This window comes from Haemaphysalis longicornis, unplaced genomic scaffold (genome assembly GCF_048455015.1).
Source record: "Haemaphysalis longicornis isolate Haplotype H1 unplaced genomic scaffold, Haemaphysalis longicornis Haplotype H1 scaffold_1, whole genome shotgun sequence".
NCBI classification, from domain to species: Eukaryota; Metazoa; Arthropoda; class Arachnida; order Ixodida; family Ixodidae; genus Haemaphysalis; species Haemaphysalis longicornis.
Genome location: NW_027526203.1, coordinates 121,056,731 through 121,081,976, shown reverse-complemented (window position 1 = coordinate 121,081,976; position 25,246 = coordinate 121,056,731). Strand labels below are relative to the sequence as shown.

The 25,246-nt window shown below is 46.2% G+C and overlaps 1 protein-coding gene across 1 annotated transcript; it reads left to right on the top strand.

Annotated features, from left to right (window-relative positions):
- The first annotated feature begins 8,987 nt into the window (after positions 1-8,987).
- On the top strand, positions 8,988-18,617 carry LOC144165708 (uncharacterized). The gene is made up of 2 exons (XM_077695508.1): positions 8,988-9,254; positions 17,590-18,617. The coding sequence occupies exons 1-2, from the start codon at positions 9,180-9,182 to the stop codon at positions 17,845-17,847; spliced, it is 333 nt and encodes a 110-aa protein (XP_077551634.1). The 5' UTR covers positions 8,988-9,179; the 3' UTR covers positions 17,848-18,617.
- The last annotated feature ends 6,629 nt before the right edge of the window (positions 18,618-25,246 follow it).

Below are 25,246 nucleotides of genomic sequence, written 5' to 3'. Positions count from 1 at the left end.
TCGATTACTGAAAAACCCCGGGTGGAAGACGTCAAATACAGAGACTGAAGTGTACTTGGGCCGGGAATGTTGTGCGGGGAACTAACAGGTTGAGCGTGTGGTAAGAGAGCAGCTACCTCGAGATGGTTCTAAAACTAGGTAAAGCAAATTACCCCGATGGAGGGATGAAGTACGAATATTCTGAGGGAAATATGCTATAGGACATCGGAGGATAGGAGCATCAGAAAGTGTAGCGGAGAACTCTTCGTTCTGCAGGACACAAAATAAGGTTGGTGCTCGCATCATGATAACAATGATGATACTGAGTGAAACTGACTGGTAGAAATTGTCGCTTAGCGTCTTCACCACTACAAACCCCATTTTCAAATACCGGCTCGTCTCTGTACACATGAAAAAGATATGCACTATAAATACTCATCACATTAAAAAAGCAAATACCGAAATATTGCATATTCTGTCTACGTTGCCGATTGCCTACGTTAAATCTTTCCTCCATACCAAGCAATTTAGGCGCTTGAAAACGTTTTTCAATTGCCCCGAAGACGACTGCGAGGGCACGTGGTAAAAACGTTTGCGCTAGAACGCATTTGCCACTGAGAAGAACGCTACCATGATCCATTATCCGTCAGCCATCCGTCGGCACAACTCACCATCTACGACTGCACTGAATATCTGATGATGATGATTATAGTTGGGTTTTATTGGCGCAAGGCCGACTATGGGCAAAGAGCGCCAAAGAAGAAGTTACTGAATTATGATGAGACCGTACATACTAAAACATGTGACTAAAAGTAAAGGTGATGCAAAACAAAAGACAATGGAGATGGCCGGTGTATAGGGCCAGGGTGATTACACATGATATGACAAGAGCTGCAGAAAGTTTACCTCAGCTAAAAACTTAAAAACACGTTGACTAGAAAACATTGGTTCGTCGGCTAAAAAGTATGATGGGTGCAAAGGAATGTGTCGTCTGTATAATTCAGGGAAATGTTTGTGTCGTGTTGTGTCAAGTGCCTTGCATGTGATTAGTATGTGGACTACGGATAGGCCCTTTCCACACCTGCTACACGTGGGTCCCGAAGTTCCAGTGAGCAGGTGGGAGTGCGTAACATGTGTGTGGCCTATCCGCAGCCTAGCCAGGGCGACTTCAGTGTATCTGTTGTGTGAGTCAGTTATGTAGCGTCCCAGTTGTGGTTTTATTACGTGTAGTTTGTTGTCTGTTTGTTGACTCCAGTGTAATTGCCATGTGTTACGAAGCTGTCGTCTGATGTGTGTCTTTAGGTCGGTGTAAGGTACTGTTGTAACGTCAACTGTAGTCATGAGAGCAGCATCACCAGCCATTTGGTCGGCGGCCTCATTGCCAGGGATTCCACAATGCCCTGGTACCCAGCATATAGTTATTTCAAGATTTGAGGCATATGCAGACATTAGTACCTTGAAGAGAGCATTTATTATATAGTTTTTAGATGACCTTCCTAATGACAGCGCCTGTACAACGCTTTGAGAGTCTGTGTACACAATAGACTTGGGAATTTTATGTTTGATGATGTGGTTTGAAACGAGTAAAATGCCATATGCTTCTGCCTTGTAAATACTGTTATGAAAATTCATTGTTTTGCTTACTCTAAAATTTGGTCCGTGCGCTGCACAAGATACTCTAGAACCAGTTTTCGACGCGTCGCTATAGAATTCTGCGCACCTGTACTTGTCCTGCACGAACAGGAAGTGCTGCAGAATTGCATTCGTTCGTACCCTATTTTTTTCTACAAGAGTGAATGACAGGTCGCATGATACAGAACGAAGATGCCATGGTGCGATGAAATTATGAATGGGTGTCTTGTGCGTGTCTGAAAGGGGGACATTGAGTGCAGAAGCCTCCTCCCTAACTCTGAGAGAGAACGGTAAGGGATTAGATGGCCTGTTTAAAAAGAGTTGTAAATTTGATGTATCGTTCATGGTGTGATTAAAAGGATGGTTGGTCAGAGACACGATCTTGGATGCATACAACAGGTCAACATACTCCCGCTGATGCCCTAGGCACCATTTGTCGCACTCGACATAAAGACTTTCAACAGGGCTAGTGCGGAATGCGCCACATGAGAGGCGAAGGCCAAGATGCAGCACTGGGTCGAGCATTTTCAGTGCTGTTTTTGTAGCAGACCCATACACGACACTGCCATAGTCGAGCCGAGACCCCACCAAGGCCGTGTAAAGGCGCAGCAGGAGTTGTTTGTCGGCCCCATAAGATTGATGTGAGAGGACCTTAAGAATATTCATTGTTTTTAAGCATTTGCATTTGAGCTGTCTGATATGCGGGATGAATGTAAGTTTTTCGTCGAATAAAATACCTAAAAACTTGTGCTCCTTGTTCACAGGAATTGGCACATTCGCAAGAGTGATGTCTGGGTCCGGGTGGACGCCACGCCTCCTGGAGAACAGAACACAAGAGCTCTTCGCGGGATTAAGATTAAAACCATTCTTGTCAGCCCAGCCGGTAAGTTTCTTGACGCCGAGCTGGACTTGACGTTCGCAGATGGACAGGTTACACGATTTAAAGGATATTTGCACGTCATCTACATACATGGCATAAGAGATTGTAGGTGGCAGTGCCTTTCCAAGAGAGTTCATTTTTACTATGAAGAGAGTGCAGCTCAACACTCCACCTTGCGGCACGCCATTTTCTTGCACGTGAACATTTGACAGTACACGACCAACTCTGACGCGAAAGGTTCTCTCCGATATATAACTACAAAGAATGTTCAACATGTTGCCCGCAACACCAATTGATTTTAGGTAACTCAGGATGCCGTACCGCCAAGCGGTGTCATAGGCTTTCTCTATGTCGAAAAACACCGTAAGACAAAATTGTTTATGCACAAAGGCATCCTTTATATATGTTTCAAGAGCTACGAGTTGATCGTTCGTTGATCGCCCCGCTCTGAAGCCTGCCTGGCAGCTCTCGAGAAGACCGTTGTACTCAACGAAGTACACGAGCCTGCGATTTATCATCTTCTCGAGAAGCTTGCACAGGCAGCTGGTCAGGGCAATGGGTCGATAGCTAGCAGGAGAGGAAGGGTCCTTCCCTTCTTTCAGGAATGCTACAACTATGGCCTCCCTCCAAGACTTTGGAATGTGCCCCGAAAGAAATATATTGTTGTAAAGGTGGAGGATTGTTACAAGAGTGTCTGTGTGTAAGTGCTGTATCATTGTATATGTAATGTTGTCTGGGCCTGGAGCTGAGGGTTTACACGTGCTTAGAGCAGCCCTCAGCTCATGTAGTGAAAACAGGGAGTTGTAGGAAGTCTGTGATTTGTTGTTGTCACGTAGGGACTTCTTTTCACAAGAGGCTTTATGTTTCAGGAAAGTGTTTGTGTAGTGTGCAGAGCTTGACACGTGTTGAAAGTGTTGTGCAAGTGTGTTAGCCTGATCTTCTCGTGTGTCCCCAGTCGTGCTGACCAAGGGCAGGCGATGTGTATGTTGTCCTTTAAGTTTACGTATTCGTGTCTATACCTTGCGTGTGTCTGTGTATGAATTTACGGATGTTATGAAGGAGCGCCAACTATCCCGTTTTGCCTCACGGCGGACGCGCTTTCCCAAGGCTTTTGCTCTTTTAAAAGAAATTAAGTTATCCGACGTGGGGTACCGGCGAAGGACACCCCACGCCTTGTTCTGGGCCACTCGCGCTCGCCTGCAGTCCTCGTTCCACCAGGGCCTCCATGGGTTGCGTGGGGCACCGGAGGCCTGGGGAATGGACTTTTCGGCAGCGTGGAGGATGTGCGCCGTGAGCAGTTGGGTCGCCTCTTCTACGTGTAGGTGTTTTATGGTTGTGTAGTGCAGTTTAGATGTTTCTGTGAATGTACTCCAGTTTGCTCTTCCCTCATTAAACGTTTTATGAGAGGGGGAAGTGTTTGTGCCTATGCCTATGTATGTCAATTTGGTGGGGGAGTGGTCACTACTATATAGGTTTGTGTCCACATGCCACTCAAGAAATGGGAAAAGAACTTCAGAGCCAAGAGCCAAGTCAAGATGTGAATAACTGTTTTGTCCTATGTTATAATATGTAGCTTGGTTTTTGTTAAAAAGGCATGCTCCCGATGATGTTAGAAATTTTTCAATTAGGCGACCTCGGGCATCTGTGCGGGAAGAGCCCCAGATTGAATTATGTGCATTGAGGTCGCCTAAGACTAAGTACGGTTCAGGTAGTTGATCTATCAGGGCCTCAAAATCAGTGTTCGATAGTTGGTAATCGGGACGGATGTAGAGGGAGCATACCGTAATCAACCTATCATAAATAATTGTTCTTAGCACCCTCTGCTGCGTCACAGGTCTGACCGCCGCCGTGGTCAGTTGCTTCGCAGCCGCTGGGGACTGAGGGCCGAGGGTTAGTTGGCGTATTCATGGGAGGTTGTGGCCGTTACTACACCAGGGTGGCCAATCCTGCTCTGGTGAGGGAGTGCATTACCGGCAATGGTCGCCGGGGTCAGGCCGCACCCCAAGCCCCTTTGTGCAATTCCATCAATACGCGGATTTTTTTTTTTAAATCCTGTGGGAATTGTCCGGCACCGGGATTCGAACCACGGGCCTTCTGCACGCGAGGCGGGTGTTCTACCTCTACGCCATCGCTGCATCCTATATTCACACGATCATACCATATTCACACGATCAATCAGGTGGTAGAGAAGTGCGCTGAGTATACTCAACCCCTATATATAGCCTTCATAGATTATGAGAAAGCATTTGACTCGGTCGAAACCCTAGCAGTCATTCAGGCATTACGGAACCAGGGGGTAGATGAGCATTATGTAAGAATACTAGAGGATATCTACAATGGGTCTACAGCTACTATCATCCTCCATAAGGAGAGCAGTAAAATACCTATAAGGAAGGGTGTCAGACAAGGAGACACAATCTCTCCAATGTTATTCACAGCATGCTTACAAGAAGTATTCAGAACGTTGGATTGGGAACAGGTGGGAGTAAGGGTTAATGGAGAATACCTCAGTAACCTCAGATTTGCTGATGACGTTGCCTTGCTAAGTAACTCGGGGGACGAATTGCAAAGCATGCTTTCCGCACTGGGCGAACAGAGTAGAACCGTGGGCCTGAAAATTAATAGGCGAAAACTAAAGTAATGATCAATAACCTCGGGACAGCACAGCAGTTTGAGATAGATGGCGAGGCAGTGGAAGTGGTAAGCGAATATATATACTTAGGCCAAGTTGTGACCCCAGACCCCAACCATGAGGCAGAGATAATTAGAAGGATCAGAATGGGGTGGGGTGCATATGGCAGACATTAACAGATAATGAATAGCAGCCTACCATTGTCGTTGAAGAAGAAAGTGTATGACAGCTGCATCTTACCGGTACTCACCTACGGGGCAGAAACTTGGAGGCTCACTAAGAGGGTTCAACTTAAATTGAGAACGACTCAGCGGGCAATGGAGCGGAAAATGATAGGTGTAACATTAAGGGACAAGAAGAGAGCGGAGTGGGTCAGGGAGCAAACTGGTGTTAAAGACATATTAGTAGAAATTAAGAAGAAGAAATGGACGTGGGCAGGGCATGTAATGCGAAGGCAAGATAACCGCTGGTCATTAAGGGTGACAGAGTGGATCCCTAGAGATGGCAAGCGCTGCAGGGGGCGGCAGAAAGTTAGATGGGCAGATGAGATCAAGAAGTTTGCGGGGATAAATTGGTCACAGTTGGCACAAGACCGAGGTAATTGGAGAATAATGGGAGAGGCCTTTGCCCTGCAGTGGGCGTAGACAGGCTGGTGATGATGATGATGATGAAATAATTGTTCGAATCGCGACAGCTTCAAGCATGGTGTTTAGGTGGATGGTGTGACACGCTAAGGATTTTCGGGCTACTACGGCCACACCACCTGAAAAATAAGTGCAAGTGTGCCTGTCTTTTCGAAAAACCAAGTAGCTATTCAAGAAGTTAGTATGTTTACTATTTAGGTGTGTTTCCTGAAGACACATGAGACTTGGCTGATGTGAATGAAGTATCTCGTACACATCATCTAGATTGTTGATAAGGCCTCTACAGTTCCATTGAATGAGGTTGTCTGTTCCCATTATTTACATTTAAGAATGACTGGAGTGTGTGTGTGTGTTCATGTGTCGTCTTTCGGGGCTGTTACTCTGGGATTGGGCTTTTTGGGCCTGTCTGTAGGCTTGGAATTCGGTGGCCGCTCCTTGCGCTGCGTTGCAGGCAGGAACGGCCCGACATCCATTTCGTCATCGGATGTCCGAGGGCTGCCCGACGGACCGGGCCCCCCGGACTTGGCCCCCCCTCGGGAGCCCTTCGTTTGAGCCGCCACCGCCGAGGGCGTCCGGGGCGCCAGAGGCGGCACGGGCGGTGCGGTGGCGGTGGGAGCCGGTGCGGGGCCCGTGGTGTCCATCACCTTGGTACCCTCCAACGCACTGGAGGATGGGGAGACAGAGGCGGGAGCGGCACCGGTCCCGATGGAAGACGTTCCCACCACAACCGCTGCTGCCTCAGCAAGCGGCGTGGTGGCGGGTTGGGCTGCCAGAGGCAACCCAGGGGGGGGGCGGGGGAGGGACCAGGTCAGACTCGCTGAACTGGGTCCCTGTGGAAACCAGACGCCGCTCCGCCCCCCGGCGAGCTGCGTCGGCGTACCTCCCCAGGGGGAAAGAGGCAAACCCCTATCGCGCCTCTGGGAAGGTGATGTTCTCAGTTACCTTCACATTAATGATCGCCTTCTCCTGCTTAAACTTCTCGCACGTTCGAGAGTAGGCAGCATGGGGTCCCTGGCAGTTGGCGCAGGTGAGGGTTGACGATGGACAATAATCAGATGTATGATCATGCTGAGCGCACTTTGCGCAGGTCAGACGACCACGGCAGGAGTTGGTTCCGTGCCCGAACCGCTGGCACTTAAAGCAGCGGCGCGGGTTCGGTATGTAATGACGAATGGAGCATCGGATGAACCCTGCGTTGATATGGTCAGGAAGTGAGGAGCAGTTGAAGGTCAGGATAATATGTTTCGTGGGGATTGTCTTATCATCTCTACGCATCGTGATGCGGCGCACGGCTGTGACACCCTGATCCTTTAGACCTTCAAGAATGTCGGCATCTGTCTCGTTAAGAAGATCTGCCTCAGAGATCACACCCTGAGAGCTATTCAGGCTGCGGTGGGGTGTGACCCTGATGTCCAGATCGACCATTTTCGTCTTACCAAGAAGTGTGGTTGCCTGCTGCTGGTTTTTTACCTCGACGAGCACTTCGCCTGTGCGTTGTTTTTTGGCATTGTAGGTTTTCCCAATTATTCCATCAAGGTATTTTGTAATCAAAAATACTGATTGTGAAGCAAGAGGGCGGGCTGTGTCAAGAGATTCGATAACAAGGAAACGAGAGTATTTGTCTGGCTTTGGGAAGCTCATGCTTGGAAGTGGAGGGAAGGATACTTCGGTCCAGGCCCCTTTTCAGGGACCGATCACGTTTGGAGGGGGGTTTTGAATTTTCCATACAGCATAGAAAAAAAGCAGGGGACGGGGGTACTTTCTTCTCAAACGTTACCCTGATAGCCTGAGAGGTGCCGGAGCTCCCTGCCTTGTAAACAGACAGGGAGCCCATCCGCCGGAGCTTCACCTGGGCTCCGACGGCCACCGTTTGAGGCTTCTACCCTTCACCTTTAAACAAATCACCACGGTAGGTTACAGTTTATGTTGGGGGCTCGGGGTCCGCGGTGTCGCCAACACCGTCACCATGAATACTCAAGGTGCCCCGTGCGGGGGCACTGAATATCTCGGAAGCGCGGAAGAGGCCCTTAACGATTTTTCCGCCTACTGCACGGTCGCTTCGCCAGTTTCGGCGGCTTTACAGCAACGAGGTCAAGGGTTGGACGTTCGCTCCGCTCTTGTACGGAGCGCCCCGATGAATGGCTTAGACGATTACACCACTGACGACCAATGAAGAGGCGATGCTTGCATTGGAATCGTACCACGCATAACCAGATGCTTACACTTGGTGCAGCATAAACATTCGCGTCTCCTGTTACCCAATAACAGTTCAGAGCCAATGTGACTTAAGAAGTTTATATCCCTTTCGTTTCGCTTTAACCTCAAAGTTATCTAATGCAACAAACATCTGAATCCCGAAGTCTTTGACCACTTTGATACCACACAGAATCTAGAATACTTAGCTTTGAGATTAATTTTGTTACGCGAGCACTGTTTCGCTTGCGACGGGGGGGAGGGGGGGGGCATTAACCGCCTAGTTGTGAGGCGCATTTCACACAACACTGCACTTAGTGCCGCGGGTACGGTAAAGAGTCTCCAGTGGCTTCCCACAGGCGAGGATGGCAGCTTCAAAACAGATAATCCGGCGCGCATGGCGAGCAAGGTGCCCGGCTGCATTCTGGGTGCGAGGATTTTTTTTTTTTTTTGCGCAACCTACCGCAATTCTAGATTGTTTCGGCCCAAGGCAGCTTCGTCAATTTTATTTTCTGGCTTTTCTCATTAGCTTGCGAGGTGTTTTTGAAGATTTTAGCTGCTGTACTTTATTCGTCATCAGCAGCCCTATATATTTTCTACGCAGTAGACGGTCCGGTGCAAGAACAAGGGGCCGCAGTGTGTGTCGCGCCTGTGCTGGGCTTGGGGACAATATGTGTGCCTCCGGAGGGAGAAACATTTCTACTGCGTGGCAAATGGCCCACATTAAGCGCTTTTTAATGGGGTGTCAACCATTTTATTGCAGAATTGGTTGGATGGTGGACCCGGGAAAGAACTTTAGACGTACGCATGCTCCTACAATCGGCCGGCAATGAAAAGTGACCACATGACTGCGGGGATTTTCGTCTGTACTAGCTCCACCACAGGGCACAGAGGATGGCGGTGGTTGAGCGCTTCATTCACTTTGACGCAACTGCATTTGATTGGAGGCGCTGGCAATATGGCGCGACGGAGAAACATGAAGTTAGCTGTCATTTAAGCCACAGCGAAACTCCGGCGGAAGCATCGACAGGAGGACAGGCAATGAGACCTCACCTTGGTGCGATGCAGCCTGTATGCTACATATGTGTCCAGTGCAGTTTATGTGACAACTTCCTCATTCTTTCTTTCAGGGTCCAGGTGCTGCCCATACTGAACCTTTTGGGACCACGTGACCTTGGACTCGGAGGAGCTGGCACACCAGGCTTGGGGGGTGACCGCAATGCCCGACAAAGACGGCGCGGGGGGCTCGGTGTACCAAAGGCCGATTTGCCGAATTCAGGCGGTTGTCGTTCGGGTGAGCAATAATGTCGTGTGACTGATCGCATTTTTCATCTGACGCGAGAAAGATGTATTTCAGGTCATGAAACCTGGCAAACTGCTTAGAACAGTGAGGACCTATTGTGATGCACTAAACTATCATAAAAAAAAATGTACGATGTTGATGCGCTCAAACGACTACATACCAACAGGAAGGTTTCTCTCACTTGGCCTTTATGGAAGGCTACTAGTTAGTTTCACAACAAATAACATGACGCCACTCATCTGCGCACTTCCAGCCGCGTCAAAAAGCCGCCGTGACAGACAGACCCGCTTTCCTCTTGAAAGGTTACATTGCTATCCTTCTCATTTCTTTAGCGTAATTAAGAACGCAGGATCACTAATTACAAACACTCGCTTTTCTTTTCTGCAACCATATAGGCTGGAACGCGTCAATCCGATTTTGCGTCGTGCGATATTTGGCTCCGGAATCCAAACAGGTTCAATCCGTCGCTTGAAAGCAATTTTTATAGCGCAGCGGTTCTAAGGGCCTGTTCTGGTGTGGTGTCCCGCTGTATCTGGAAGGGTGTTTTTCAGGCGAGATCGAACATGTCTACACACGCACATTTTTTGTTCTCGATCAAACTTGTATTAGTTATGCGCAATTCAGGGAACTGCCGAAAAGTGCAATTTGTTTTCCTCTAGCGTGCGCACTTCGCGAGAAAAAAAAAATGCAAATGTGGCGTGGGTGGCGCGCGGTTTCCAGCGGCTGCAGTTCTTCCGAAATTGGGGGCTTTGAGCCCGGCACGGGGAAATTGTTCTCACTAAAATTTCTTTGAAAGCAAAACCTAGACCAAACCCGCCGCGGTGGCTCGGTGGCTAAGGCGTTGCGCTGCTGAGCACAAGGTCACAGGTTCGATTCCCGGCCGCGGCGGCCGCTTTTCTGATGGAGGCGAAAAGCAAAAACGCCCGTGTGTGCGAGATTTCGGCGCACGTTAAAGATCCCCAGGTGGTCGAAATTAATCCGGAGCCCTCCACTACGGCGCGCCTCATCGCCTGCGTTGCGTCGGCGCGTTAAACCCTACAATCAAAATAGAAAAAACCTATACAAAAATTGCAAACGTTTCAAAACAAACTTCGCGTTCCGTTGTGTACAAAAAAACTAGAAAAAATTGTGTAATCGGATCACGCGCCAGGTTGTGGCTCACTTTGACGCCCCCTATCTCCGTATCTGCATTAGTGACCTGCTTGTAAGGGATACGACATGTTGGCCATACATTTTCCAACATTACATTAAAGTTTCATTTGTCTAAAAATATCAATAAGAGCAAAAAAAGCATTGACTTCAGTGCTTTTTCTAAAAATGAGTAACTTGAAAAATAAAGAAAACCGATCTCAGTTTTCTTCAGAGTTAGGGAGACGAGACTCCTCAAGAGGGTCGACAACATAGCCGAAAAGCATGTCGCATTATTTTGCTCTTACCGAAATTATACGCGGCTTAACTCACGCATCCGAGACTCGCCTCGGTGCCTCGTGCTCCGCTACTGCCGCTGCTTTTCTGGCTTGGCGCTTCGATTAAAAAGTGTCTGGTCCGATTCTTCAGCTAGTTCAGGAAATTGTCAACCTGTTACGTCCTTGTAAAAGAGAAATACGCGTGGTTAATCTTTTCTATTTGCGATGCTTCCCTCAATGCGCGATAGCACAGGTACGCCCGGGGGGAAGACCAAATAAAAAGCGCTCCTTTGTGGGAGTCACTTTTTTAGCAAAATAAAAAAAAGCAGGGTAACAGAACAAAAAAATTTTCTTGGTGTTGCGGTTTCCGTAACTGATCCCGTGGCTGCGATTTCTTAAGCAGGGAGCATAATGGGGCTCGTGCTAAAATGATAAAAAATTGGAGTGCAATTCGTGTCGGTTTCGCAAGATCACATACATTTACCGAGACAAGCTTCTAGCATGAGAAAGCCCGTTGTGCAATTTGGTTATAACACACGTCCGGTCACAGGACGAGTAAAGTGCTGAAACAGAAGTTGTAGGCGTGGGCCTTTTATGCACGAAAGCGGTTATTAAAGGAATATGACGCGGATACCTGGTAATTTGTTCACGGATGTTGCTGACATTCAAAAGAATTTGCTTTCCGATTAAGCATCTCTGAAGGAATTATCGATACTATAAAATTGAAGTGAAGTGCGCATAACATTTTCGTTATAACTTGGACGTCCACACATTCAAACACAGCACAGCGAATTTCCTGTAAGGGAAAATGAAAGGTTCCCCCTTGCTGCTGTGCTATGTAACCGAAGAAAAGACAGGACAACTTTATAAAGAAAACAAAGCAGGTTTTAGACGGGTCAACCTGTCAAGCGCTTTATTATAACCGACCCTTCTCCCAGCCTGGCGATAAGTTCCCGCGCTCGCTGCCACTCCTGGGATAGGCGCATAGCAGCCGCTGCTAGCATCCTGGTCGTCCATGTGCAGAATCCCGCGGCCTTATTGGTTATTTCAATAGTCAGTATGTCTGTACCTTCGGCGGAGACACATGCCATGTCTCTGTTGGAGCACGCCCAATAAGCGTCGCCCGCGGAAATGCGCCCGTCGAGGAGAAAGAGGGAGCTTTTCACTATAGGTACCATAAGAAGGTCAATGCACCCCTTCTATTGCACTCGCCCTGCACCGGGAGAGTTGCGTCAATTGCCACACCGATAAAACTGTTCTCTTACTCCGCTTTTTGTTTGATAAAAGAAATGTGGCGCCCGCCAAGGGGCGCGTTAGGCGGGTATTCGACGCAGGCCTAGCTGTGCTACGGCTCATGAAGTGAAACAGTGCGAATAAAGAAAACTAAACAGGCGTATTTCTCTGTTAGAAGGACTTACAAAGTTGAAAATTCCCTTGCGTGGCCGCACAATGTGAACAGACACTATTTTATCAAAGCGCCAAGCCAGCAAAGCAGTGGCAGTAGCGGAGCAGATTGCACGGTTTGTGATGGAAAAACAGCGTAAAGACGACGGACATTGAAAAGAAGGGAGACAGGACACGAGCTGACTAGTAACTAAATTGTTAATCCATATAAACACACGTGAAAAATTACTATTCACATATAGCGTATTCATTAGCCCATAGTGATAGCCAAACAAAAGATAACAACACATTCAGCATGTGTGCGTATATTCCTACAACCATGGCTAGAAAGTCAATTTCCCTATCAGCAGCCTCATAAAGGGTTCGGGAATGCAGCTGCTGTTTTTTTGCGATATGAAATGCTTCCACAACCTCGCGGGTGAGTCGGGTTTTGCGTTAATACAGCACCTGAGTGTCTTCGAAGCACGGGTTGCACTTGCACCTGCCACAGTGCGCAGATAAATGCGCACAGTTATCGTTTATGATAGGGAAGTTGGATTTCGTGCCATGGTTGTTTGATTATCCACGCACACGCGCCGCTTGTGTTTTTAGGTGCAGAGCACACTAGGACCTCACAATATCCGTTGGCGTTCGTGCGCATAGCATTTACAATCGCAAAAATTCACAGAGGCACCCGCACCGGCAGGATTCAAGCCTGTGTCTGGTAGACGAGACAGAGTTAGTGTCAGTCATCTTACCCACTGGGCTACGACCATGAGTTAGTACTCGAGAGTCACACGGCTTACTCCCTCGCCTGTAGCGGTGCGGAGCACATTAGGACCTCCCAATGTCCGTCCGCTTCCACCCGTGCGCACACCACCATCAAGTGAAAAATCTGCACGGAAGCTACCTAAACGGGTACAAGAACACTCAAAAACACTCCAAAACAATCACAAACATAACATAGCAACGAGAAAACGCGCAAAAACACCGGTGTAGTCAGGTTGTGATCGAGTGGTAATACACAGTGACTGCATCGAATTACTCTAGATGGAGCTACGCGCAAACAGGAGATTGCGCCGCGGTGCAGCGCGTATATAAGCGGGTTCCGGAAATCACGCACCCTCTTCCCGCCATGGACAGGAACGAACGTAAGAAGCGTCACGCTGCTGCTCAACGTCTACGAAGACAACGAGCTTCTCCAAATACGAATCATCCCCCCTATCTAAAAACTCAACTGTCACGGCTCAAATCGAATGACGGTCGGAGCGCAAATCAGATGTCACGGGGGGCGCAACTTGGATGTCCTTTCGAGTCCCTGAACTCCGCACCCTCGCCATAATTCACGGAGTGGAGATGCTGCCATTTTTATCTTTTGCTTGCCTGTCAGTTTACACAAATTAATGCGCTAAATGTCAATTGTAATATTTCATAAGAGCTTACAATTTTTTCTTGGAGATTAAAATATCAGTTTCTAGTTAGCGCGCGTCCGGTCTTCCTTCATCTTTGCGCTCTCTTCCCATCAGGATCCAGTGCCAACTAACCTAACTGACTGTGGTATATATGACACGCAGACTAGTCTCGGACGCGTGAGTTCAGCCGCTTATAACTACAGAACGGCAAAAATAATGCAAAATTGTTTTTGAGCACTGTTTTTGGCCATCTGACGCTGCACAGGCGGTGAGGCGCGCTGTAGCGAGGGCTTCGGATTAAATTTGATCACCTGGGGATCCTTAATGCGCGCCGAATTCTAGAACAGATTGGCGCTTTCGCTTTTCGCCGCCATCAGAAAAGCGGACGCCGCGTCCGGGAATCCGAACCCGCGTCCTTGGGCTAAGCAGCACGTCGCCTTAGCTATTGAGCCACCGCGACGGGTCCCCATGTTTCAAGAAAATTCAAAGGCTTTTTTTTATTGATTGTGCAAGTTACGCATTTTTACAAAAAGCACAGCGGTTTATCCTTTTTGCGTATATTTATTTTTTATAGACAAACGAGATTTTGCAGACATGTTTAGAAATGTCTGGCCAACATTTCCTATCACAAGTTGGTCATTACTGGAGATGCAGAGATAGGGGGCGTCAAAGTGGGAGATAGTCAATACGGTTTCACGACAGAACGCAATGAAATGTTTATATGTTTGTCATTTGGTGTAGGTATTGCTTTAAAACAAATTTTAGTCGGAACAATCACACCTTGCCGTGCTGAAAGCACCAAACTTGGGAAAAAACTCCAGCCGCCGGAAAGAAGACCTTATCTTTCAGCAGACGCTGCTACAATGCCTGCTGACGGGGCAGGGCGAGGGCTCCCGACCCTCTGGAGTTCACAACGGAGGAGTTCACATAGAGGATACGTTTCAATCAAATATGCGTGCTTAGCAATAACATCCAACAATACTGAGAGAAAAAATGCGTAAATTAAGAAAATACAAAAATCATACATTGCGAATAATGAAAATAACAAGTTATACAATATACATAAAATTTTTTTTCTGGAATACCTGTTACTAACAGATACAATGGAAGACAACACATTTCTTGACTGATTGTCCGTAATGTCTATAAAAAATCACGTCTGCATGCAATACAGTTTAAATTCCTTATAATGAAACACGCCTAGCGATTGTCATATCTCACTTTGTTTTCTATAAACATCACCTTGATTTCAGTCCTAAATACGGTGGCACTAGTGTTAAATTTTAAATTATCCGCTAGGATGTTCAAAACATGTGGTTCTTGATAGGTGGCCGATTGTTTGCTGTAATTATTCCTAGTTTTGGGTGTACGTATTATTGATCGCCGTTAATAGTAGTGGTGGGTTTGTGCGTTGCCATCTACGTATAACTTGTCTTAGTGTACCATCTGGACAAGTCTAAAGTAATGCAGCTGGTCAGCTCTAAGTATTGAGTGTTTTGGAAACAAAGGTGAAGTTGCCAGGTCTTCGAATTTCCCTTGAAAATTTTCAAAAAACCATAATATATCTTTTTTTGCAGGGCAACAAACTTATTGTAATTATTTTGTCAGGTTGTTCCCCACACCAAGATTCCGCACGTTAGTTTTGAATAGAATAGAGAATAATACATGCTTCTTTTTAAACATAGCGGTATCAAGTGTGATATTTTATAAAGGCATCGAACTGTTCGTGCCAGAGCCGTAACTAAAAGATTTACGTGTACTGACCCGTTTAACTGTTCTTGGAACCAAACACCAAGGAACTTTTGTTCATGTACCCGTGCAATAACATAACCTTCGTATTTGATATTTATATCTTCTTTTAAGGGCTTATTGATTGGGCGGAAAATTATATAGGCTGTCTTTGTGGCACTTTATCATAGCTTGTTTTGTTGTAATCATTTTGAAAGATGCATCAGATATTCGTGTACAATAGATACCAGAAATGTTAAACTGTTAAAATATCCGTGTCATCTGCATACATAACAATGTGAGAAGAACCCGGTATATTAACAATATCATTTATGTACACTAGAAATAATAATGGGCCAAGTAGGGGTCCTTGTGGGACACGTTGCTTCAATTTTATTTCGGCAGATAATATGTCAGTGATACCAGCTATTGATATCGATCATGCAGGTACTTTCCAGAATTTGTAATGCGATTCCATGAATCCCACAGCTAGAAATTTTCTTAACAGCAAATAAAAATATAATATACCAAAACCCTTTGGACTATCTAAGAAAAGACCGATTGCGTATTTTCTCTTTTCCATATTTACGATTATCTTGTCCTTGATATATGCCAGAGCTTTCTCAGTTGACCCATGCTTTTGGAAGCCGTATGGGTTGGTTGCTATTATTTGATGCTTGTCGAAAAAAGAAGTGAGTCGCTCATGGGTTACGCCTTCCAATATTTTGAGTAGAGTTGGAAGCATCGATATAGGACGATAGTTGGACAGGTTATTATTAACCACGCGTCATTCACACCCTCTTTACAAGTTGTTTTCGACTGCACTTTTGGGCTATTCCCTTGCCGGCGCACGACTCGTAAAACTCCTTCCGCAAACGAATTCGCGTGTACACGCCTGTTCGATCTCTCTTGAAATTGGTGTGGAGGAGATGTCCCCGCCGCCCGGATCCCAGTATAAACAATATAAAAATAATAAAACACCTCATGTGTGTGTCATGTTTTGATATACGACGGCGTATGTTGCCCCAGGAAAATGTATTCCCAAAAATCTTACTAAAGTCGTCTTTCAGGTAATTGTTGTCGGCGTGCTAGCTGCAAGCTGGCTTTTCCACATTATGGGCTGCACAGTGAAGCATGGCCGCTAACGCTTTTAAAGTGCTTACAGGAAACGGCTTTACATCGTGTGTTATCGAGAGCATCCGGAGAAAAACTATACGAAAATTATCCGCTAAGGCGACTCTATTATTGCGCCGAGTTTCATTTAACTGTCGTAATTAGTTCACAGTGAGGTTGTAAAGGCCCCGTAATTACTCTCCGATGTCACTACATGGTCATTTAGGGAGGGAGTATTGTTACAGAGAAGAGCTGTGACAGTTGTTTTACCTGAACTATTCGAAAACAAATTATGAGAGCTAGCCGCTAAGTGACATTACCAACCGCAGCTTCGCTGGTAATCGTTCTTGACAGAGGGGAAGGGTACTGTATTTCTAAAGATGATATGCTTCCTTATAATACCCAAACGCGAAAGAGCACCAGCATTTTACAATAATGAATATACGTTTCATTGGTTTCATTGGAAATTTTCCATGTCTTCAGGAGTCATTAGCGAGATTACGAGATTTAAAAATAACTATAAACAATTGGACAGTAATTAAAACCATCAGTGAGTCAGCCTCTTTCAGTTTCTGCATTACAGTACGAGAACAGCTCTATAAACCTATTTATCTGGGAAAATCTGACAAGGCCGTTTCCATCCAGGAGACGAAAATGCCACAGGAAATTATTGCGGATGAAGGGCATTAGGAAAGCATTTCGAAGTAATTAAGTGTACGCTACCTCTGCCGCTAAAATACAGAATGACTGAAGCACAAACCATGTCAACTTGTAGTGATAATTTACAAGGGAACAGTTTGTGTCTGAATAAACCCTGTTAACGAAACCCTACATTAGCTGGTCTATCCCTGCAAAGAAGCTTGATGGGAGCAACGCTTAGGAATTATAAATAATTTGATAGATTAGACAGCAAAGTCGCATAAAAGGCTTCCTGTACACGAAAAGCTTCATGATACGGCGGAGAGCTCCCATCAGAGCCGCCATCCGAGTGAGAGGAAGGCTACCCTTGGGCTGTGTAAGAACTACAGGAAACGACACAAAGAACGGCCAACTGGACGTGTTTGGACCTGCGTTTGCCTTGCAGTGATTATCAATAACATGATAGATGAGGATATATCCCGTTAGAAGTACCAAGATCAATTAACTCTTGTCATTTGTTCGATTCGTGTGTTCAAGTTTGCGCGCTTTTTGTTAGTACGTGCCAAAAGCAATTGGTATTCCATTCGCACAACGTAACGCTGCTACGACTCCAGCAGTGTTTTCATGGTTACATTTTCCATGCAGTTCCGCGAGTGCTCTCCAGTTGACCGCTCAAGCAACAGAATCGCAAGGCGACCAGGACAGATGTTCAGTATCATGACCAACGAGGGTTGCAACTCCACCGGTAAAGCTTGGTGCCGCCGTCCTGCATCGAAGAGGACGAAGCAGCACAGCGCACACTGGCTGGGGCGCTGCCTGGGAACATTTGGCCGCAGTGCCGAGGCTACCATGGCCGTCATCATGGATGACTGCACTGTGCGGCGCCCAGATCGCACACTGTGATGAAGACCTGCTTGGCCGAGCTTCTGCTTTTATGAAGAAGTGCACTCGCGTGTCGGAGTCACCTGCCCTGTGGGCGTGGCTTCATGCCAGCTTTTAGGGGGACTGGGCTTGCTGGCAGCTTCGGTGAACAATCTCAAGTGGTAGAGCAACGGAGCTTTAGTGTTAGTGCATTCATTGTATTGTGTAATGATGATGCCAACATCCGATCATCGAACTGCTTGTGTGGTGTGCGTCTGTATTCCGGAGCATACGTTGCGTTTGGGGGCGTTCTCTGAGGGGCGTACTGAAGGGGCAGTTCCGGCTTCTCGTGGGTCTCCCTGCCGGTTCTTAACACCAGCAACTGCGTAGTAGCAGCGCGAAACCCTTAGCGTGAATCGACATTACCCCGCATCATTGCCGCACCCAATGCCGGACACGAGGAGTGACACCAAGCGATCATTTACAGCTGCACCCCTGCGCTTTAAGTTTCAAAATACCTCACGTTACAGATTCCGGGAACCACACAATTCCTCGAAAAAGAATTTAACGCATTGTTTCACTTTTGATGTGACCTCTTTCTTTCATGTAATGCAGTTTTCAAGCGCAGGCCACTAAATGTGAGGTAGGGTTTGAAAAGTAGGAAGCTTATTTTCATTTCAGGTTGTCGAATGTGGGACACGGACATGAATTCGTCTAGGATGCTGAGTTTTGGGTTACGGCACGTTGAGCAGTCAGCGGAGCAGCGATTTCACAGCACACATTTCGATGCAAGCCCGAATAGGAGCTGGTAATTCGACAAAAAAAAAAAAAAACTTCATTGCCCTTCTGTCTGCGACAAAGGAGGAACAGCGGAGCTGTGGTTCGGGATGTTACATGCGTGATGTAACGTTTTAGCGGCTGATTATCGTAAAATTTGTTTCCGGATAGTTAAGTTGAAACAGCAGTTACGGTCGTTTTCTGCAACCATTCTCCCTCCGCAGATGGACATGCATTGAAAGCGGACACAAATTCTGTGATGTTTACAACATAAATGTGAACTAATTATGACTAGTCGATGAAACTCGGCGTAGTTGCAGAGTCTTCTTAGTGGATACTTCTCATGTTTTTGTTTCGGGATACTTTCGATAACCAACGATTCGGGGTGATTTCTGTAGTCATACTCTTTTCCTACATGGCTATGCTTCAGTGTCCTAAACACAATGTGTAAAAGACAGCTTACACAGACCAAGCTTATACACATCCCCTTAAAGACAGTTTCGCCTCTAACACAAATATATTGGTGGAAGTCATTTATTGATGGCCAATATACCCGTCATATATCAATACTTGAATGCCCTAGGATCTTTTACGATTTTTTTTTGCATCCACTGAAGCTGTGGTGCACAGTTTTACGATCGCGGAGCTATAAATGGGCGCTGCAATGCGGCGCCACGCTCGCCTGCGATTCAACTTTAAAGCTCTGTGTGGTCCGAAGTAATCTGGTGGATCCCGTCCCCAGAAAGATTCATTGTAAAAGTCTCAGGAGATGTTCAATACGAATTCCAGAGTCTGGAACAAATTGAAAACCAAGTACACTTCGAGCACATTCGTGCTCCAAATCGAGTACAGAAGCGTCTAAGGTGCATACTACCTTTACAGCTGCAATTCAGACGAACGTTCGCAATAAGCGAAACAAAACTCGCTTCTGGGCCTGGTTCTTCATTGCACTCGCAAAATAGCACTCAGAAGGGAGAGGTGGGACTGGCTTTACTTCAACTTTATTTATTTCTTAGAAATATCGTGACATGTATAGCGACCAGGCGGCGGTATTATGGCACCACCGCCGTTTCAGCCAAAAGCGCCGCCCGTGGCGAACTGCTCGTCAGTGGAATGCCGGTGGCGGTCTGCGCAGCATTATTGTGCATGGCTTTCTGTCGTTCTGCTGCAGTGCGGTTTGCAAAGAGTAGATAATAACAAGGACTTTTTTCAGATCGCTAAAACCTGAAAGCAGAGGCGACGTTTACGAGGCATGCAATGTGTGTTATTTGCTTCTATACTCAGTAATTACAAATAGCAAACGCCGCTCAATGCGCCAAGCAGGAAGTCAAGCTGGAAGTGGAAGTCCGTTCGTTCGTGCAAATTTTTCAATGCAGTTTGGCGGATCGATGAATATATTGCAGCTGAATGCGCCCACAAAGCGAACATGTGCACCCGATCCAGGAATGCTGCGGCGCTGGCCTTTGACAGTTGAGGACGAAACGGCGTCATGCACAAGCGAAAGACAAAGTTGGGGGGTGCCTTCTAAGATTTACCATAAAACAGAAATCGTGATAGATGACGCTCCGTAACTTAATTAACTACGACAGAAACGTGTTTAATTCTTACAGAAATACGTTTACTTCCGCCATCGGGAATCGTTTACAGAATACCGATGATAGAAGAACGTTATTTCTTGTCGTGCACATGGAAAAGCATTGCTTTACAAGACTTGAAATGGTTGCTGGCTAGTTGGTTAATGGTTTTTCAAAAAACACTACCTGCTTGGCTGAAGGACAAGAGACAGGAGGGCACCAAAATCCTGCCCCCTGTTTCACAACTGAATGCTGCAGTCGAGTTTTAGAAGCTGACACCTTCGCTTGAAAAATCATGCACTCTTCCGCCTAACTACGATGTTGGTTTATCCCAAAGCTTTCCCGTCTGGGTTTCCTTGGCTGCCTTCTGGATTTAAACTTCGACTAGTTCAGCTTTGAATTTGTCCAGAACACAGTTTAGTCTTTTGATCGCAGCGTGTTTGTCTTTGACCCTTTCCCATTTTATTTTGCACGAAGAAAGCTTCACGTTCGACGAAGGGCTTTTTGCTGTTTTTGATTTTGCTGTTGATTTTGGCTCTTCCATGACCTCTCTCCTAATCGTAACTGCTTCCAGCATGTCGGAAAAGCGTCTGAGGACTCGGGATGACGTACCCCTATTTGAGGCAACTAGTCACGCGTTTTTGTTTTCTTCACAAGGCATTACACGATTTATTTAGGTACTAGGCCGAGAATACTTAAGCGATAAAAAAACAGGGGCTGAAGTTACCGCTGCAACATTTTTTTTTGCTATCGGTACCAGCCTTTATTCCACCATGGGGGTAAAATGGGAACAGGAGGGAGGATGGTTTGTAGCTTTGGCTGTTGGGTGGTTGAATGACTTTGGCTCTTGATAAAATGACCACTACAAACGTGGGAGTTTCGCTTCAGCTCCTAGGCTCCCATGCTGTCACTCAAGAAAACCGAAGGCACGAAGCTCACGGTTACAGAAATAAAGTGTAAACTGCCGCGATGGTTCCACAGCCACCCGGTAATCGATCTGGTACGTAAGTGCATTTCTCTTCAAAGCACGTATATTGAGGTATGCCACCGTTAAGGTTGGCGGGGAAACCGTAGTCATTAAAACCAGTGAGGATAATTTAAATTTTTATTTCTATATTTTATAATACTGTATCTATATTTTATAATAATGTTCTATGTTTTTATAATAATAGTTTTATTTCTACTCAGAAAGCGCGGAGCCAGGCGCAGAGCGCTGCAAAAAGCGCTCATGCCAATGTGGCCCTCTCCCAGCCTTAGAAGCGTCCAATAAGTTTACGTAGCCGTTAGTGCATTTACATAGAAATGAATAATTATAATAGTTGTTTTATTCGTACTGAGATCAGGGGGTGCCAAGCGGAGATCGCTGCAAAAAGCACTCGTATAATTGCAGCCCATACCAAACTTTAAAAGCGTCCGACAACTGTACGTAGCCGTTACTGCATCTAAGAACCCAACACATCTTCCTAAACTTCGTTTCACCGCACATATCCACTCACACCACCACCAAAACATTCAAAGCACTGAAGCAAACACGCAAAAACAACGGAAGGCTACGTAGTTAAATGCACAGGATCATTCCACTAACGATGGGAGGGCCGAGTGGTGGCGCCACCGTCCAGCTGCCCGGTCCCTGTAACAGGAGCCGAGCATGCTCAGCTTACTTCATAACAGGTAAAATTCATGCACAGACACAAAAAAGACGCGGCTTTGATTGTGCCAGTGTAAATTATCAGCGCCACCGTCCAGCTGCCCGGTCCCTGTACCAGGAGCCGAGCATGCTCAGCTTACTTCATAACAGGTAAAATTCACGCACAGACACAAAAAAGACGCGGCTTTGATTGTGCCAGTGTAAATTATCAGCGCCACCGTCCAGCTGCCCGGTCCCTGTAACAGGAGCCGAGCATGCTCAGCTTACTTCATAACAGGTAAAATTCACGCACAGACACAAAAAAGACGCGGCTTTGATTGTGCCAGTGTAAATTATCAATTTCAAATTCCAACAACACGCCCGTGAGCTACGTATACTACTTTCACGTCTGGGAGAACTGTTCACTGCACAGTTTGTATTTTTTACAATGACCTGCACGCGTATGTGCGTGAGCGTGCCCGCGCGTGTGTGTGCGTGTGTGCATTAACGAAATGAAGGTAGAATTCCCTCGTGTTTTACGTGGAAAGCAGCTGGATACTACAGTTACTGTATTCTGTGGTCGCCGCTGTCGTCTGCTGCGCCTCCTACGCGCACTAAGCTTATTAAGCTAAGGTCAACATCTTTTTCTTTTGGTTATGAATTTTTGCCGGCTGAAAAAGTTCAAGAATCGGTTACACTTCCATGAGCAGGTATGCGAATCGTTATGCTACTTGGTTAAGTGAAACCGGTCCTGAACTGTATACTAACGTTATGTTATATACTATGTTTGTCTAACAAATTCAAGCTGAAACTGAACTGAAACTGAATGAAATGCACACAGCCGATTCCAAACCCGAAGCTGTTTAGGTCGGCGCCCTACTTTAAGGTTGTAATGTGTAAAGTAATATCGAATCAAGTATCTGTTGTTTGCTATTGAGAAGTAATCTGTAATGGTTCAACGAAATCCATGCCGCGACAATCGAGTTTGATTAAATTTACTGCGCGATAAAAATATACTGCATGCAACAACCGCATTTTGATCCGCAAATATTACAGTTTTAGTTTCACGTACGTAGAAGCTCCACGTTCGTATAACTTACACGGGTGACCAGTGTGCGTGCACAGAACGCTAAGGGTGTACGCGAGTCTCATGGACGTACGTCAGATTAAATTTTTTACGTTTCGATGTTCAGGTTGCTTCCCTAAGTAGAGTTGACCGACATGGCGGCCCCGTGCCCTTCCGCTTCGCAGCGGAAACACCTCTGTCGATACTCCCTCGGTGCGTTATCATGTTCTAAGCTGTGGATTTCGCTTTCAATATGCCTATTCCTACCCTCATCTAAAGTTTACATCGACAGACAGCTCCTGTTTCTGAAATAGAAGAGCGATCTTTCCGCTGTCAATCCTGACGAAGTTGAGCCTGACAATGTCTGTCAGATAGCGCCAGGTGTAACGCGCGGCTGTGGGCGGAGACCACGTGAATCCAAACGCCCTACGAGTGCGTCGCGTACGTGTAGCTAAAATGGTTTCCAACCACACGCCCCTGAGCTACGTATACTACTATCACGTTTGCGTACGTGAACTCTGTACGCACGGGAAACTGAAACTGTCTATTGTTATGACGTTTCCGCGCACATTCTATGGTACGGCAGATAAAGATTTGGAAGAGTGGCTCACGTACTGTCAGCGTGGTTGGAAGTATAACCTTCGTGATGCATAGCGAATATTTTTTTCTTCTTGCTCCACTGCACTCCAGTGGTTCGGCAATCAAGAAGAGACAGTCGCTACCTGCACTCAAAGATAATTTACACCCTTAAGGGACGCTGAAGACAAAAGGCGTGCAAGTCGGGCATTTATTTATGTAGTAGAGCAAATCGTGTATTGACTTGAATTAATTCATGGGCTCTAATTAACTGTCTAAAACTAAATAATAATAAAAGTAAGGGTGTTTTATTTCCCCTCACCACACAACCGTTGAGTGGCCCAAAATTTAGTTACACAACATTGAAATTGACGTATGAAAAGGCTTCAAATCCCTCGGTGTGTATTTATCACAAAATATGACAATGGACGATCGCGTGTACTGTATTATTAGTGAACTGGACAGGGCAATTGGTATCATGCATCGCCACTGCCACTATTTGCCTACCTCTTTCAACATACTCGTATGCGTACCTTGGCAAAGTTGGCGCGGTTCACTCAAAGTCACTCACAGATTTATTTTCGAATCACCACTCACACAAACTCAGACTCATTGCTGAGCAGCACACTTGTACTCACTCAAACTCAAACTCACAGTGAGCGCGAAACGCAGAACTCACTCGGACTCAATCTCAAAATGTACTCAGAACTCAAAATGTTCTCAGTACTCAAACTATACTCAGTACTCAAAATATACTCAAAACTCAAAATGCACCCAAACTCAAAACGGACACAAAGCTCAAAATTTACTCAAAACTGAAAATGAACTCAGAACTCAAAATGGACTGAAAACTCAAAATGAATTCAGAACTCAATGGACTCAACGCTCTCGTGCTAAGAATTTACTCGGGCTCAGGTGGAGTCTGATTTCATTAGCATTCAGAGTTTTAAAATTCACACGTGGTAAAAACATTACGGCTGCAAATTCGGGAGCTGAAACTCTTGCATTCGGTACGACATGATACCGTAACTCCTGTGAGGTCGGAAGCAATTTTCGTTGCAGATTTAATACAGCTATACCTGCTCGCCATGATGATTACCGCAGCTTGCAAGAAATTCTACGTATATATTGGATACCAAACTCTTGATGTAGGCTCCGTGTTCGTGTTCATGAAAGAGGCGGTCCAGAGTCTATAGTGTGCTGGGGACCTCGGGCGAAACAAACAACATTAGGCGAGGGGACGTGCGCTCACTGCTAAGTTCATTTACATCGAATCTGTTTAGCGTTACGGTCCCGAGCATTCTTGCTCTGCATAGTGAAAAAGACGCCGTGTGTAAAAGCGAACTGTCACGTTCATGGACATGCCTTTGCTTTTTAATGCGTAGCACTCTTTGCCGAATACCCCCTCTCCTTCCCCCCCCCCCCCCCCCCCCGGCCAGGATCGTGTAACGCCCTGCATCTGCACAAAAATGCAGATATCATGGAAGTTCAACCTGTAACCATTATAACCTTATTTTAATATGTCTAATCCCGTATTTGAATATATCTTTGTTCCATTGTGTTCCATTGATACTATGTTTTTTGATCTTTGCCAAATATCGCTTCACTGATCTCTGTAACGCTCTACCTGCCTGTGTGTGTGTTTCTTTTGTACTTAGCACAGGAGGTCCCCTCGGTAGTGTAAACTCTGGGATCTCCTTCTGTAAATTTCTATGGTTCGTTTTCTGTATGCAAATATTTTTCAATAAAACCAATGAAAACAATAAAACCAATTGCCTTTACTTGGCGGTGTACAGAAGCTACTCGTCTGGGTGTGATTAC